The sequence below is a fragment of the Octodon degus genome, unplaced genomic scaffold (assembly GCF_000260255.1).
Source record: "Octodon degus isolate 3935 unplaced genomic scaffold, OctDeg1.0 scaffold00029, whole genome shotgun sequence".
In the NCBI taxonomy this organism is placed as follows: Eukaryota; Metazoa; Chordata; class Mammalia; order Rodentia; family Octodontidae; genus Octodon; species Octodon degus.
In genome coordinates this window covers 15312658-15330659 of record NW_004524605.1, presented here as the reverse complement: position 1 = coordinate 15330659, position 18002 = coordinate 15312658, and the positions used below count along the sequence as shown (strand labels likewise).

General features: G+C 38.0%; 1 protein-coding gene across 1 annotated transcript in view; it reads right to left on the bottom strand.

Moving 5' to 3' along the window:
- Positions 1–1194: 1194 nt before the first annotated feature.
- The window catches only part of Ublcp1 (ubiquitin like domain containing CTD phosphatase 1), a 17168-nt gene continuing 360 nt past the window's right edge, over positions 1195–18002 (bottom strand). The window contains exons 2-10 of the mRNA XM_004629398.2: positions 15031–15229; positions 14176–14267; positions 13723–13808; positions 13530–13645; positions 12467–12565; positions 9741–9778; positions 9206–9304; positions 7496–7612; positions 1195–1326 (exon numbers count right to left, since the gene is read on the bottom strand). Coding sequence (XP_004629455.1) covers positions 1195–1326; positions 7496–7612; positions 9206–9304; positions 9741–9778; positions 12467–12565; positions 13530–13645; positions 13723–13808; positions 14176–14267; positions 15031–15184 — 933 coding nt within the window. The 5' untranslated portion in view covers positions 15185–15229. The remainder of the gene's footprint in view (positions 1327–7495; positions 7613–9205; positions 9305–9740; positions 9779–12466; positions 12566–13529; positions 13646–13722; positions 13809–14175; positions 14268–15030; positions 15230–18002) is intronic.

The following is an 18002-nucleotide window of genomic DNA, read 5'->3' as shown; positions in this document are numbered from 1 at the left end:
CAGACAAGTGCTTATTCTCCTGAGCCATCTCCCCGGCCCCTCAGATGAGCTTTGATGGTGCTCTTTGCTTCCTGAGGGGCAGTGTGCTACCCATGTATCGCCACGACTCAGTTACATCACCTGCAATTTGAAGATAGGGACCAAAAAAGAGGATGCTGTATCTTCCAGATAAGGTCACGAGACTATAATTAAGGAGCTACGTGGCAATGTGCTCTGAAAAGCCAAAAGTGGAATATGAAAAGCCAGAAAGTTAGTATAGAAACAGGCTCTTTTGTTGCTATATTACTGAAACTAAACCTTTACAGATTTAAGTCCAAGCCAATTCTTAGAGGACATACCACAGTAACCCCTTCAGTTTTATCAGGGGCTTTTCTCTGCCTCAAAACACTGAGGTTTATGTAATCTATACTGGATTTATGCGTGTGTCTTTACATAGAAAACACTGAGGGAAGCAAGATAGTAATTAATTAGTAAGTTACCTTTGAAAAAGAAAAACATAAGGTATTTGTTGAGTGGAATAAAGTACTCTGCTATAAACAAAGTCTCTGGAATTTTTAACACTATTTAGAAAAATTTTAACATAGTCCATCCTGATTATCATTTTATAGTACAAGAATATGGGTTAAATTCTCATCTGATTCATAGGGGACTGGACCAATTTTCAGGTGGCATCGTGAATGTGTACAGATTTCTTGTAGTAGAGTGGTCCTCTCCAATAGAAATATTGAAGAGCTCATCAGACATTGGTTTATGAACAAATGTGAGGTGAAGGCAAAAAGGCAAAATGGCTTTGAGGTGCAGTGGTATGTCAATGAATTAGAAAATATTTTTAGAATTTACCTTTTTAAAAAAAATTTTATTTAATTTTTTTTTTTTTACTTTTATGTATCTGGTACAGGGTCTCACTATGCAGCTTGGACTCGTAGTGATCCTCAGTGCTGGGATTACAGGCATGCACCACCAAGCCCAGACTGGGTCACCAGCTCAGAGCAACTGAGGTAGGGCCAGCCAGGAATGGGGTACCGGGGACCAAACCCCAGTCCTTGTGCTCGCCTAAGCAGGCACTTAGTCCGCTGAACTATCTCACTGGCCATTGCCCATTTTTAATTAAAGGTTAAGATACAGATACTCTAGAGTCGCCAATTTGTCTTTCATAGATTAGTGTACACAGAAAAAGGAATAAGCAACAAGCACTCACCTTTCCCAGTATTTGTGATTTAGCTCCAAAAAGTCATCCAATTTTGCTATCTCTTTGAGGTACTGAGTTAATTTTAAAAGTTCTTTGTCTTTATCTCGATTTAGGTGTGCTTTCATAAAAGGCCTTATCTAATAGGAAACAAAATTTCATACTGTGATAAGGAAAACTAAAAACCCTATATACTAGGTCTATCATGTAGTTTTAAGAGCTAAGATATGGCCAAAGACGTCAACACTAAAATTATCTTTATATGAGCCTTATTTTTATGTAGTTCACAGAAAGTGAGGCATAATCTCTACAGTACAAATTAAAGGCTCTCCCAACTACTCTACCTGCATCCTTTCAGGCTGAAACTACCACTTTTCTCACAGCACTCAAGCCCTATATGGTTACTTTACTTTGCAAAACAATTTACACTATTTTCCCATCCATCATTTTAGGTACTTTCTACTAATTAATTTTATTTACACTAGTGTATTAAAAAATTTAACCCAAATACAAGCTCGATCTAATTGGAACATGAGATAAATTTTAAGTGACAATTCTCACGTTAGTATTCTCATTGAAATTTTTATATACCTGAAACAGCATCACTACACATTCAGACACATACACACATACATAATACCTGCTTTCTGCCACATTTAGTCATTAGGCATTTTTCGTTATCATTAAATTTCCACAGAAGTCATTAAATTGTACAAGTTTCTTATAAAGAATAGTCACATTTTCCAAATTTTTAAGGTTGACACACTTGGTAAGGAAAAGCACTCATTTAAGAAGCATCACTTCGAACTATACATCTGGACAGTGTGGTGACCAAAAGCACAGGATTCCATGTCTTGACCTGGGTGGCACTTATGTATGTGTTACCGTGTTAAACAGTAAAGTTTATGTTAACACCTCAATAAAGTAAAGTGTCTTTTCTTTAAAAGACATCAGCTCAAATATCTTCATACAATTCAAGATGGTCTGTCAACCTTTTTAATTAATTTTTTTTTTGGGGGGGTGGAACTGGGGATTGAACTCAGACCCTTGCACTTGCCAGGGAAGCACTTATCCCACTGAGCCGTTTCCCCAGCCCCTTTTAATCAATTTTGAATAAAATGGTGTATCTAAGGAGAGTCACATGGAGAGAAAACATTTTCTCAGGCTTTCACAGAAAGTAAATTGGTCAAGCAATAGCCGTGACTCATCCACATGGCTGAAACTGACAAAGGATCTACAATCTGAGGTACAGTATCTCAGAATAAATCTTGAGGGGATTTCACTGACCTTATCAGATCCAAAAGCTACAATTCTTGTTATATAGGTCTTGCTTTATCTTGGTCTTAACTATCCAGCAGAAAAGTATAAAAATGAAGTACAAGAAATAAAGTCATGCTGTTATGTTGAGCTATACGGGACTCAGGTCAACAATTTCTGACATTGCCAGTCAAGTGGAAGACCCAATACTATTATGGACTACTGGACTATTTTGAAATATTTTGCGGAGTTAACACACTTATAATATTTAAATGATGGACCTAAACAAAAAAAAAAGGGGATACAGATGAATAACCATTTTGTATCTGTGTATTCAAAACAGGATAGACATATAGCTACATTCTCTTAATTCAAGGAATAGAGGGATTTGTTCTAATAGTGTTTGTAAATAGTATATCATGTCTGCATCTTGTACAACAAATAAACACTAGGAAGGCAGTATGCAATGTGTTAATTATTGGAACTGTCCTACCAATTTGATTTGAAACGATCTCATTGTCACTTATTTCTCAATAAAATTATGGAAAAAAAATAAAATACATGGTGTATCATGGATTTGTTTTCAAATATTAAGGAGACAAAAGGTATGCAACAAATAAAACTGTCCATGAACTTATAAGCTACTTAGATACTACTTATACAGGATTCATTATATAATACTACATAATTCTGTACAGATTTTTTAGCTGTGAATTATCTTTTTGAAAATGTATTTTAATGTAATAGAACAAAATTTAACAAAATAACTACACAATTTGTTATTCTATAGTTATTCTATATAGTTGTTCTACAGGTAGTATCACATCATGATCTTAAAAGAATGGTAAAAATAAACTAACATTTATTTTGAAATATACATTATTTTTATTTGATTTTCATCTCTTTTCACACACACATACACAGGGTTGGGTGGGTAGTTCAATGGGAGAGCCTGGTTTCAAGCTTCAGCACTATAAAAAACCAAAGCAACTAAGTCACACAGCTGGGTGTGGTGATGCACGCTTCTATTCCAAGCACTCTGGAGGCTAAGGCAGGAAGATTGTGAGTTGGCGACCAGTCTAGGCTACACAGGAAGTGGAACACACAGTGACTGCCTGTCTTAAAACAAAAAAACCCACACTCCCCTGAAGCACACAGGATGTAAGAACTGAATAAATCATAAAGTACTAAAATCCTTATTCTACATGGAAAAAAGCAGTTACTGTACACAGTATTGCTAGGGATGTAGCTCGGCAGAAGAGTGCTTGCCTAGGATGTCTGAAGACCTGGGTTGGGTCCCAGCATCACAAAACATCAGAAAATGCTAACATTTAATCACCCTCATTTACTACAAAAGCAAAAACAGTAAGTTAAAGACCATATCTATCAGCAGTAAAAATTTTAAATATATTTTCCTTCTGTCACTAGTGAAACAGATTACCATCCTTAAGTGGACAGAAGAAAAATTTTCCAAATGTTCTGCTCTCGTTGAACAGCTGGGTACAGAGACCGCCATAGCTGTGAGCTGACCCTGCCTGTCGCATGGGAGGACAATGAGGAGGACCAGCAAAGCAGGTCTACAGAGCCCATGGACTGCGGAGACACTTAGGAAAGGCATCGCCAGCTGGCAGCGTTACTTCTCAGCGGCACGAGTGCAGACCCTCTCCTGCACCCTGCGTAAGCTCTAGGCTGGGAGTGAGCAGGGGCACGGTGTGATGGCCCAGTAGAAGGGGTGTCTGCAGGACTATATTAAAGTATTCCTTCACTCAACTCCTAAAGAACATAAAAGCAGTGTGTTTAACTTTTGAACTACTAGGATATAATACATCAAAAAGATTTTATGGGGCCGAGGAGATGGCTCAGTATAGTAAGTGCTTGCCTGGCAAGCACAGGGGTCTGAGTTCAATCCCCGGTTCTGACAAAAAAAAAAAAAAAAAAAAAAAAAAGGTTTTATGCTTAAAGAGCTAGAAAGAATTCAGAACTGAAAGAGAAAGTACAGGATCAAAGCTGGTAAGATTTTCAATCCAAAGCCCTAAGTTATTTTTACAATCTAAACATTTGGTCTTAAGTACTATTAAAAAAGCAATCAAAGGCAAAAAGAAATGCATTATTCACCTGACCACTTGAACATTTTCACAACCTAAGTGCTAAACTTGCAGGGCAGGCAACATGTATAATCAATATGTTTCATATCAAAAAAAGGTTTTAGAAATACTGTGCAGATTAGCTGAATTCTCTTATATTATCATTTCTTTACACAGATAATAAAAACAAAGTTTTCACACCTATTGGTCAGGATTTTTAGTTCACTTTTATATTCATATTCACAATGCCTTACAACGAATCTCAAGACAAGATAGCAAGCCTAGGTTATTAGATGTTAACTATCTAAGAAATACTAAGTTTTAGCTAAATAGGTTTAGATCTATATGAATCTTTTTTGAAATTTCTACTGTTCATTTGAAACTGTGACAACAAAACACAATGATTTAACAATGTTGGTCAATATAGGAAATTCAATGCCAATGTGACATATCACCAACAATGACCTAAAAAGTTCTCCACAGGAGACAAGCAAGAGGTCTCCTGTGCCTGGCAAGTACGAAGTCTCCAGTTAGATCCCAGCCACTTCCTGATTAAAACTTTTGAGGGTAGGGGCTATGTATTTTTACAAATTCTTTGAATCTGAGTAGCCCCGTTTAAAAAAAAAAAAAAAAAGCCTTGTTGTAAGGTAAAGAATCAGAAATGTGCAACAACATTTCTCCCTGCACTAAGAGATAAATATGGTTCAAATACTGGCTGGAAAAATAAAGTGTCTTCTAAACACACCAAAAAAACCAGCCTGTACTTTTTGAAATGCTAAAAGTTCCCTCAAAATTCACTTCTTAAACAGTACTATTACATCTTGCAAAAACAGGTAATAGCCATGAGTTTCATAAACTGTCATTCAAATCTCTCATCAAGACTCAACTACACCTTTCTGCCCCCTACACCTGGTCAACTATACAGGAAAATCATTTCTCCCGAAGCTTCCAATAGAAGTCATTTCCTTAGGCAAGTGCACGGATCGGTGCACCACATACTGCACTGGCCCCACCCCAGGACACACAGAGTTGGCCACCAAGAGCAGGCATGGTAGCGCACACCTGTAATCCCAGTGCTGGGGAAGCTGAAAACAGGAGGATCACTATTGAGTCTGAGCTGCACAGTGAGACCCTCCACAACAATAAAAAAAAAAAAAAAAGTTATTTCCTAAGGGTAATGTCATACTTTTCTTCTAAGTCAACACCTTTTATATTTGTGGCAAAACTATACTCACTATACATTAAAGACCAAATCAACAATCTGTAAGGAAAGTCTCAAAAATGTATTTCACGTTTTTCTCTATTATCTCTTAAAACTACCAAAGCTGGCAGAAAAGTTCAGCACTGAAACGAAAATATCTTAGTATTAGGATTTCTACTCCAAATGGAGACTCCATTCATACTATATAGTACCATGTACAGAAATGTATTTTTCCATTTTCTTGTAACAACATATAAACAACCATGAGTACCAGAAATTCTTATTTTTCAAGTCTATCTCTTCCCAATTTCATACTGCTGCCAGGTTCAGAATGTAACTGTCACACCTACACAAATTCCATTTGGCTGCATGCCAAGACCATCACTGAAGCAGGAACCAACCACTTACACACCTGATCCTGGGCAAGTCATGACTTTCCTCACCCTCAGGCTGAGGAATGCTGAAGTTAGGAAAGCAGACAAGATAACTGGGATTCCTTCTAGCTCTGACATTTTTTAGTTCTAAGATCTGCACTTGGAGCATATGAATTTTGAAAACCTCTTAAACTTTAGCTTAAAAAGGAAAACACCATTAGTTCCAGCTATGCAGTTAGCGAGAACACCAAAAATCACAAGGTCTATAATTCCTCATAACATATGTAATGATTTCACTTCCGATGCTAAAATTCAGTCTGTAAGGCCAGGACACGCACCCAAGTCTAACTAAAAATAAAACACTTTGGAGCTCCAGGCAGCAGTGCACACCAGCAATCTCAGCACTTGGGACTAAGGCAGGAAGGGCACTGCACATTGGAAGCCAGCCTCTATTACACAGTGAGTTCAAGGCCAGCCTGTACTACCCAGTGAGACCTTCTATCCAAAGTAAATAAACATAATAAAATAATGGGACGTCTTGGCTAATTAAAGAGCTACCAAAGTAAAGTCAGGTTGTTCATTTTTACATGAACTTCTCCAAATACTTTTTTCTTACCTGTGGCCACGTGTCACTTAGTAACAAGGAAACTTGCTCATAGGCAATTTCACCACTGTATGAAAATCACAGAGCACCCTAATGTGGACTTACATGTTACAGCACACTGCATGCCCAGGTTTTACTGTCGAGTCTGTTGCGCCAAGGCTACCAACCTGTACAGTATGCTACTATTATGGCAGCATGTGCTCTGCCCACCAGGGGCTGCAGTCTCTCAGAGGTATGGAAAGGGACATCCTGGACACAGCAGCACCCCAGCCTCTCCTCCAGACCCTACAGAGGAGGGTAGCAGTGTCTGTGATTGAGGCTGCCTCAGGTAAGGAGGAAATGCTTGGAGCAGACAGAGGCACTGGCCCTCCCTCCTGAGTAAATAAGGCTCCAAGGTCTTGCTACGTAATCCAAGCTGCTTTAAACTATGAAACTTCCAGTAACTGTGAGCTAACCAAACCTTTCCTTTCCTAAGTTTGAGTGTTGGGTATTTGTCCCAGCAACCAGAGAAGAGTAACTAAGACAGTTCTAGTCTGAATACTGTAGGCAACTGTAATGAATGCTAAGTATGCATCGAAGCAAAGACAAGATTCAGTAAAAATACTAAGAGATAGGAATTTCTCTCAGCTTCTTAATCTTATGGAACCACCCTCAGACATGTGGTCAATGACTAAGAACAAATTAAGCAACAGCACTTGACTGCATTTTTAAAAATTTATGAAACTCAACAGTGCTGAAAAGTTCCACTACAAAGTCCAGATTACTTGACCATATAAACGCATAGCTTACCTTCAGTCCATTCTGTGGGTTCATTAGGAAATTTCTTCCTATGTCATCAAACATAATGGTATTCTTCTTGCTGTAAAACTCGGAAAACTTTCCCCAAATAACACCAAGAGGCTTTACCTTAGAATAAAAATTTAGATTTGAGTCCAGTGTTTCTTGGCCTGTTGGCTAACATCAAGTGCAGGTTTAAGTCCAATCTTTTCAATGGTTAATCCTTTGTTAAAAGCAAAGCGGCTACTAAATGGTGGAACAAAGCCAGAGTTCCCTTCCTCCAAGACCGTGATGATTGGGTGAGCCGCCTATGCACAGCACAAGTTCAGAGCATGATGTGAACTTGCAGTGTTCACATTTCTGCAGTATGTTTATTTTCTAATCAAACGAAACACATTCTAAGACTTGCCATAACTCCAACATGAAGGTTCTGGGACAAGAGTGGTTATTTAACTTGAAAAGGATCCAAAGCAACTCTTTCATCTGCTGAGCAGTCACATGACTTCCTGAGCTACTACACGCCCTCTCAGAGCTCACTGAGTAAATATTTTTAAGAAGACACAATTTCCTAATTGCTAGTGTATTTGATAAGTTATCTTCAATAGCACCATAATTTGTAAATTCTTGCTCTTATTTCAGAATTCTTAAGAATGATTCTTGCTATAGTTGCTCCCACTGGTGCTGCTTAGTTTCTGTGAGACCACACAAGAGGTAACACCACTTGTCTATATGGATGATAAACAGCTGAGGGGAGGAGGGTTTTCTTTTTTTTTTTTTTTGAGAGTTTTCATTATGTTTGCCTTTTGCTTGTGAATTGCATAACTATGGTACAAGTTAGGAACTTCTCTAAATAAGTAAATTTTTAAAAGACAAGTTTTGCAGAAGGCAGAAAGTTCATTCATGGTAATGTTAATAAGATTTCTATATTGAACATTTCCTAAATTTCTTTGTGATGCTTAGCTTTTGGAAATATATTTTACTTTAGTGGATAATAAGGTATGTTTCCCTTGACATATGCCGTATTTCTTTCATGAATGGATCCGCATGCACTTAAGCCATTCTATTTATAACTTCCATGATTTTAAAACTCTCACCAAGCTTTCCTAGGGTGCGCTGCAGTCCCTGCCTATGTGCTTCCAAAAGGCACAATCTGCTTAGCTCCTCTCTTTTTTACCAGCAGTGCCTCACAGGGCTGTGCAGACAGATGTTCAGGCCTGCTAGTCACGCGGGGAGCACACACAGCCAAAACCCCTCACCTCTTCAGCCCAGTCCTCCTCTCTGATGGCTCTTGTTCCTATTCTCTAGGACTACGTGTGTATCACCCCAAAGCACATGTACTACGACGAAACACCTGCTTTTATCAGCATTTTCACACAGGGCAGTGAGTGTGCTTTGGGTTGTCCCTTGTGCCTTCCTTGATCATACTCGTGTTTTTCTCACCTACTTTATCAGGCAAAACTGCTGTCACCCTCACAAGACAATTATCCTTGACCACTGTGCTTTCTTGACAGTCCTGCTTTATTAAAATTCAAATTTTTTAAATTTAAAAATCATTTTTCAATGTCCAATTGCACGACAACACTAAGTTTTGATGTCAAAACTGTCACTTTACTATCCACTCAGATGAATTTCTAAACTCCGTAATTTACTCCATCAGTATACATACAGAAACTACACTAGAAAATAAACATGTCTTTAAATAAAAGTAAATCAGATTCTTACATCTATCAGTCCTCTCCTTGGGGTATGCACTGTTATCATAGCAGCACTGTCCAACATGAAGGTAATCTTATAATTTGCATTGGTACTCACTCCCAGTTCCTAGAAATGTAAGTATTTAGGAGATTAAATTATAATAATATGGAAAATTCAAAGATTTTTTTTTTTAATATTCCAGCTGCATTTTCCCCAAATCCCAGTTTTCTACACCACTGGCCATTCATCTTACTAAAGTGTTTTAATTTCACTTAGTTAAATCAACAAATGGTAGTTCAGGAAAAATAAACTAGAAAGAAACTAACAAAAAAACCTAATATAAAATGAGAAGAAAAAAGGGAAAGTTTAGCCATACTTTTTCTTGAAAACAGTTCAGGCATGCACTACAAACCACCATGACAGAAACTTTAAAGACATTTCTACAACCAACATTCACATCTATTTATCTACTAAATGTCTGCCAGTAAGAATAAAATTTAGTTTCAGAACTTTTAACAAGACAGTTTCAAATCATTTTAAAATAGCTGTTTCTAACACTTACTTTCATTTTAGCTTCAATCCACTTCATATTTGTCGCAGCTTAAATATAAGAAATATACAAAACATATGAAAGGTTAGAATTTCACTTACAAGATCCACATAAATAAATTTTCCAAAACAGATACATCACAAATAATAGTCCTATCATGTATGGAAATTTTCTTTTAAATAGTCATTAAATAGTCTCTACTAGAAAGAATAAAGCTTAACCAATGTTTACCTATAAAACAGCAACACTCAGAAGATTCCAAACCTAGGAAACTTTTAAGACCCAAATCCCAATTCCAAACTTAAAATTGTCTGTTTTGTTTTTTTGGTGGAACTGGGGATTAAACTCAGGCCCTTGCGCTTGCCAGGCAAGTAAGTGCTTATTCCACTGAGCCATCTCCCCGGCCCCCCAAAATTAAAATTGGGATGCCTGGATTTTAACTTTCTTTCATGTTGCTAATTCTAGGAAAAGAACATATATTATATGTATATACATGGTTTAGTAAACAATGTTGAGTGAAGCATTTTATAACAAAGAAAGAGAGACAAATTTATAAAGTATTTACCTGTGTTGCATATCTGCTCACTGTCAGACATCGACCAATGTGGAGACTGCTGATACTAAGTTACAAAACCATTTCTACATGCTCTCCTGGTCCTAAGTTACTGGACTAAATTACATAGACATTACCAAGAAAAAGGTTTAAGAACAGGGAAAAAGTAGTTTAACTACTTAAAGGATGTGTATATGTGTATGTAAATAAAGATGAAAGAGGTAATCTGAGTCCTCAAAGCAAAAATATTCAGTACGTACACATGAAAGGAAAAAGAACTGCCTTAACACGCAAAACTGATCAGTTGACTAAAATCTGAGAGACTATGGTAGCTACAATAAAAGCAGATACAAAATGGAATTTTTTTAATTTAGTATTTGTTTTGTGTCTGCAATTCCCAGATGATAAAGAAATTCCTAGCTAACAGTTTCCCAGTATAAAAAGTAACTAGATGTCTGATGTGGAACTGCCGCCCCAGTACTTCCTGCTCCCCTTAGCTGCTGGTACATCTGAGGTACACAGGCACAGCCTCGCAGGAACTGTACACACTGCACCGCAATCATTTCCTCCTCTTCCCACACTCCTGTCTTCTACACCCAATTCCTTGTCTACCTCCACAAACCTACTTCACCTTTCCTACTATCTTTTATTTTCATCTTTATTTGTATTTTAGGTTTATCATTATTTTTCAGTGAGGAAACTAAGGTTCTAAGAGATTCAGTGACCTGTCAAGGTCACATAGTAAAGACAGAGCCAGAATTAAAACCCTAGTTTATTCAGTTCCAAAGCGAAGTACCCTTATCAATACACAGCCACAAAGTATCATAACTTACCAAAATAAATAAATAAATACATAGAAGTTATTTAAACTTTTAAAATAAATTAGTTTTAAGACAAATTCTCAAGGCCGGCCAAATAACTCAGTGGATTAAAGCGCCTGCTTAGGCAGAGCCCAGTGGCCTGGTTCGATCCCTGTGTGCTGTGCCGGCCCCTCATGCAGGGCACGCTGAGATGGCGATTGAGACTGGGCGTGGTGGCGCACGCCTGTAATACCAGCTTTTGGGAGGCTGAACACAGGCAGATCACTATGAGTCCCATCTACGTAGTGAGACTCGGTAGACCCTTACTAAAAAAATACAAAAAAAAAAAGAAAAAGACAAATTCTCTCAAATAGAATCTCAGACATCAAGTTGTAGAACAAAAATCTGTTAAGCAGTGGGCTCTCTCCTCCTTACAGTATTAAACCAGAAACATCAGTATTGTTTAAGACACGGTCTTGATTTGCAGTTCAGTATGTACTATAGTTCAGTACTACACACTCACTACGCAGCCTCGAACTCACGGCGATCTTTCTGCCTTGCCACCCAAGTGCTGAGATTGCAGGTGTGCACCACCATGGCTCAAATTATCAAATTTTTAACCTGCTTTTAATCTTAGCAGCTGTCAACTTCTATTATCACTGGCTAATGAAAATTAAAGGGTAATTACAAGGAAATTTACAGACTATAACCCACTATCTAACTTCTCATCGAAGACTCATTCAACTGAAGGCAGCACAGCACCTCTAATGGATGGCATTTTATTCAATTCACAATGAGAACTACTCCTTGCTTACAATATTAACAAGCAGCAACTTTAAATGTTTGTACAAATGTGGGACATAAGTCAATGCATTGCTTCATTTTATCACAGACCTGTATGTTCTTAGAGTGACCTAGAGAGTACATTATGAGTAACACTGCCTCAGTCTATAGCAATTTTCCTTGTGTAACCTACATTGCCTTTTAGTTTTGTAGACAGCGCTACAGTTTAAGAAAACTTATTTTTCTCCCAGGGTTTTGAAACTAGAGGGCAAGAAAGAAAACGACACCCTGTAATACCAAGGATTCTACCATGAAAATCAGAATAATTTCTACTCTACATCAAGACATTAAAAAACTAAGACCATTTTCATTCTGACACCATGATCTGTTTTTGTCCTGTATTGAAACTACTGCAGTGCTATGTTCCACATATAGGTCTGTTTATACACAAGCAAGAAAGCCAAACATGCTTTAGTTTATGAATTTCCTAAAAAAAGAAAACTTCCATATTTACATAGGTCTTTTTAACTCATGTGTTTTATACGACAGAATAACATAAGGAACCTTATTTCCATGGAAATCTAAAAAGATATATAGCTTACACCAAATAACAATGTCATAATCTTCATATGCAGATGTTAGGAATTCATGAAGATACGGCCGCATTAATTCTACCCCAGTCTCTGCACAAGACCTATGATCTAAAACAAAATTGATCAAAATGATTATTAGTTGGTTACTGTGGACAAATTGACACTGAACGTATTATGAAATGCAGTAACTGTGAAATGTAACATAAACGTCCAACTGCACACTGCTAGGGTTCAAATAGCCTGGCTGACACTTACATCTCACAACACACAGAACTTAGTAACCTTGAGCTCCAATTTTTACTCATCAGTTTTCCTCAAAGCATAAACAGCAATACTGAGAACTGTGGCTTATACGGTACGGTGCAGATATTTTCTCATTACTCCCTAAACTTCAAACAGTCTCTCTGAAAATTAAAACGAGGCCCCCTGTATTCACATTCAGTCATCACCCTGCAGATGCAATCACATCCAACCAAAGGACGCGCCCGATTTACTTAGTAATCTTTACGTGTATGTTAAGTTACGAAACACGAAGTCTAGGAACAGAGGTAAATAGACCACAGTGCCAGCAAATACTTCCTCATAGTACAGAATGAAAAAAACATTTTTTTCAATTGACATGATAAATTCCAAATTTAAGAAACTAACTGAATATAATTAAGCAGAAACAAAGATAAAACATCCAAAATTACTTTTTAAATATTTCTCATAAAAAATGTAAATATCAATCAGAAACTACCAAGCTAAATTATGATGCAATATATAGAACAAATATTTAATGACTGAAATGATCTTCTATCTATAGTTAAGTAAAAAAAAAAAAAAAAAGGAATACATACATACACACTAGAAGATACACACCAAAATATTAAGAGTGGTCATCTTTGGGTCTTGAAATTACAAATGACTTTTTTTCATCTGTATTTCCTACAGTGAATGATTTACTTTTGTAATAATAAGAAAAGTTTTCAAATATTTCATGTGAACCCTGAGTTGCTGGAAAAAAACAAACAAAAGAAAAACAAAAGTTGTTGTGGGAACAGAAAAGGAAAAGCACCATTAACTGACTTACCAAACAATGTATAATCAACATCTAGTACCAACAGCTTTTTTCCTTCTCTGGGAGGATTCAGTATTTCTACTTTGTACTCTTTGACTCTCCGAGAAATTTTTAACAGATTTTCTTCCCTAAAGGGAAAAATAAAACCAAATGAAACATGTACATTTTCTCATGTGACAATCCCTTCCAAAGGAAAAGGACTTGCCTGTTTTCCACTTCAACTACTTCATCTTCAATATCAAAGTCATTGACAACATCGTCATTGTCAGGGGGCGGACCCAAGACATCTTCCTATTAAGATGGAAAACAGCTTTACCATACTGCCTTTCACCTCATAAATACATTCACAGCATAAAACTCAAATGAAGTACAGTCTGAGCTCAAGACTCTTTCAAACAAAAAGTTCCACAGTTAATAGCTCATTATATGAGTCCCCTGGACAGATTTACCATGTTCAATTTGACCATTTGGCTACTACTACACTTACAGTTAACTACTTACTAAAAAGGTCCCCAGCACTTATTTTCTGCTGAGTTAACACTATATTCATTGTATAGCTTTTATCTTTCACGGGCCATGGAGACTGAGTTTGCCACAATTAAAATTATAAATCATATTATCTTCAACGGGACAAATGGTAACAAAAGTAAACATTTACCAAGCTCTCCTCACGAGTTCCCATCATCATGATTTTAGTATTTGGTTTCAGTTTGAGAGCTCCAAGCTTAACATCATTTTCTGCAGGTTTGCCTACAATACAAGCAGACGACTGTTTCTCACTAAAGTTCAGGTGCTAGTTCCGCTATCCCATTATACAAAACCCTAACATTAAAAAGGTTGGGTACAGAGACAGCAGTTTTGGAATTTTGTTGCCTTACGTTGACAAATTATTACTGCTGAATTAGTCTCAGCTCGGTCTAAGAAGTCACAATTCATGCAAGCGTTGTTTTCCTTCATTCCATCCTACTTTATTCAACTAAATATAAATTCATGTTTTATTTTACAGTGCAAGACAACACTTTGTCAGGAAGCCTTGAAAATCAAGTGCCTAAAATAAACTACAGACTTACAGTTACTCAAAACCCACCCTTCAATGGTAAGACATACGTCAGCAACACAAAAGTCCCTTTTAGCTGAATATGAACACTACCTATGAATTTTAAATATCACTTCTACCTTTGAAACAGGAGAGATTATTTGTGGAGAGAACAGGGCCCAAGCTGTAACGAAAACACTGTGCCAAAATGCAGATGTTAAAAACAAACATTTCACCTGAGATTTCTATGCCAAGGCTTTAGGACACAAATATCAACTGTCAGAGGAATCAAAAGTAACCTTACTGGTAGCGTTCTCATGCAAGCTTTCACATTATCCTTTTTACCACTGAAATAATTTTAGAAAAACACTTAACAAAGAAATCTCAAGAAGGAAAGATTATTTAAAATAGGTAGCATCAAATATAAAACAATTCATAAATGTTAATGTAAAAGATGTACAGTAAGGAGAAAATTACCTTTCACTTTGAGTCCCAGTAATTTCTGGCGTTCTGGCAGCACTCCAGTAAGGGTCTTGAGAAACTGTTTGAGATCAAGCACAGTATCATCCTCCGAAAGCGTGGTCACTGAATATTCCTGTCCACCCCATTTTACAATGATTGGAAGAGCCATTTCTGAAGCATATGAAGTGGCAGCTTTCCTTCAGGAAAAGATTATCTAGAATGGCAAATATTCACAAAGTAACAAGTTAAAACCAATGTATCAAAGACAAACTTGTGACTCTGAAGTTTCCTAAGCAGGTGGAATTTTCGAGTTCTATTTTACAAATTGATGGTATAGAAACAGGTATTTCTCCTTACAGAAGTGCTCCCCAAACACTAAGTTAGAAACAAAAAAGTTAAAATTCTCCTGCCATCCCAACTTTTGGCTGAGACTTACTACTTGCTAATGTTTTCAGTCTTCCTGCTATTCAATAGGAAAGGTACCATAATTGGCTACTTCTCCCGCCCTGCTTTACTTAGGATTTTAGGCATGTTCCACCATGACAGAATATCATCATTCATTTCATGTTTGACAGGTGGCATGGTGTAATCACCTGGAGACCAGACCTTAGAGCCAGACCCGGGAGCTCAGAGTCCAGCTTTCCCACTTACTAGATATTTGACTAAGAAGTTAACTAGTCTTTTAGTGCATAGATTTCCTCACCTAAGAAACAGGAATGATACCTACTTCTCAGGGTTCTTATGAGGATTAAGTTTGTTAATGTTTAGAAGTCACCGAGTACCCTGCATATGTTAAATACTATGTAAGTATTGGTTAAATAAATTTAAAGTCAAACATCCTGGCCAGTGCAAGGTCATGAGTTGATTCATCAGTATCAAAAATAAACTTTTTAAATTTTAAAAAGCTGAATGTTTACTATGCTCTAGGTACTGTGCTATATATGGAATAAACCATTATGTTTCATATTTTATAAAATGGCCAGTGTTACACAATCTCATTTATTAAGGTTCTTTGGTGTTCCCTCTTTAAAGACACAAGATCTGAGAAACTATAGAATCTGCTCATGGGTACACAGCTGGTAAATGGGTCTTTCAAATAAATCTTACATATCCTACGTCTCCCGTACCATAATTTTCTTTTCTCTTGAATTGGACCTACAGGAGTTAAGGCATCAAAGTTTCAATAAATACAAACCCATAGGCACAGTTCTAAGCATACAAATTTTATATAGTAGCTGTTCTTTTATCAACAATTATGTTGCTAAGTTAGTTTATTGCTCATTAAACTTTCTACTTTTCAAACTCACTCCACCACTGATTACAGCTATCAGCTTGCTAATCTTGAAGTATTAGTTTTCCCAAATGCTTTCAATTATTTGGGGAAGCATTTGATTGCACTAGTCATGCACTGATGGCTCCCAACGCTGTGGGAAGGCAAATTTTAGTCTCAATATGCACAAATAATTTGGAAACAATGCCTACTTTTAGCATAGCCACTAGAAGAGAGTACCATAAACTCACTTTTATTCACATAATTTATATTTGCATTTTACATTTATGTACATTTATATTTACTTTTTTTTTTTTTTTTTTGGCGGAACCGGGGATTGAACTCAGGTTCTTGCGCTTGCCAGGGAAGCACTTATTCCACTGAGCCATCTCCCCGGCCCCTATATTTACGCGTATGTTTATAATTTTTCAGAGTTTGTTCTAACAAATGTTATAATCTTCACTAACAAGACAAATGGACTTTGGAGTCAAAGTGAAACATGGCTTAAGTAGGAGACGAGAAGAAAAATGATTATTTATAACTAGGAAAGTACCCAGCACTAACACACATTGTGATGGGCAGGGCACAGAAGAGCAGTCTAGTGTGAGACCTCTGGGTTCTAGGACCTCGGACACGCCATTTCTCTTCCAGTCTATACTTAAAAGTGTGACCCCCTGACCAATCAACGGCATTGACCTCACCTAGTACTCAGTACCATGCTGGCAAAGATGGAGAGGAGCCAACAATTTGTTTGAACTGGCCTCATCCCACCATCCCTAATGCATGATACAAGGTGAGAGCCACTTCTCTAGGCTCTCAGTGTGTCACACTTACGACACTGAACAGTCTTGAAGCCGTGAAGTTACTGAACCGCATGTCATCATTGCTGAGATCACGCATGGCCAGTAGTGTTGCACATCTGTAATTCCAGTTACTCGGGAGGCTGAGGCAGGAGGATTGCAAGTTACAAGCCTGCCTGGGCCACTCCAATGGGTCGCTCCTCAAAATAAAAAGGGGTGGGAATGCAGCTGAGTGCTTCCCGGGCATACCTGAGGCCCTGCTAAATTTCTAATACCACAAAGGGGGCGGAAGAAGGGGGCAGCGAGGGAACATACACTAATGGGACAGCATGATGACTGTGTGAAAAATTACGGAGTGTGAAGCAGGGTGGTCCTGGAGAACAACTGCCTAACAGTGTGTTGGCTTTGTCCAGTCCATGCCTAACTCTTCTCAAGCAAAGGTGAGGCAACTGACAGGCAATTTACTAGACAGTAGATTGGTACAGGGTTAAAGCAGGAGTCCTGTGACAGCACTTTATATAAAGAGCTACATTATGGCGGCGGGGACAGCGCTACCTGCCACACAATTTCACTAAATCGCCTCATTGACTCTTCACAATCCTGAGCTAACAGCCATCCTCCGTGTACAGACCAGAAACCTGAAAAAGAACTTAAATAACTTGTCAAGAACGTCCAACTAAAAAGTAGCAAAGCACAGCAGCAAAGGTAACTTTCGGGGCTGAACGGACGGGGTGGCTCTTCGACGAGTGCGGCGAGGGGTAACTGAGGCAGCGTCGGCCCCTCGCGGGGACGCTCCCCGACGCCCGCCCGCGCCACGCTGCGGGGCGGAGAGCTGCGCCGACGGGCTGCGGGGCGGCAGCACGGGGCCGGGGCCAGGAAGGCGGGCACGCTCTTCAGCGAGGCAGGAGGAAGCAGCC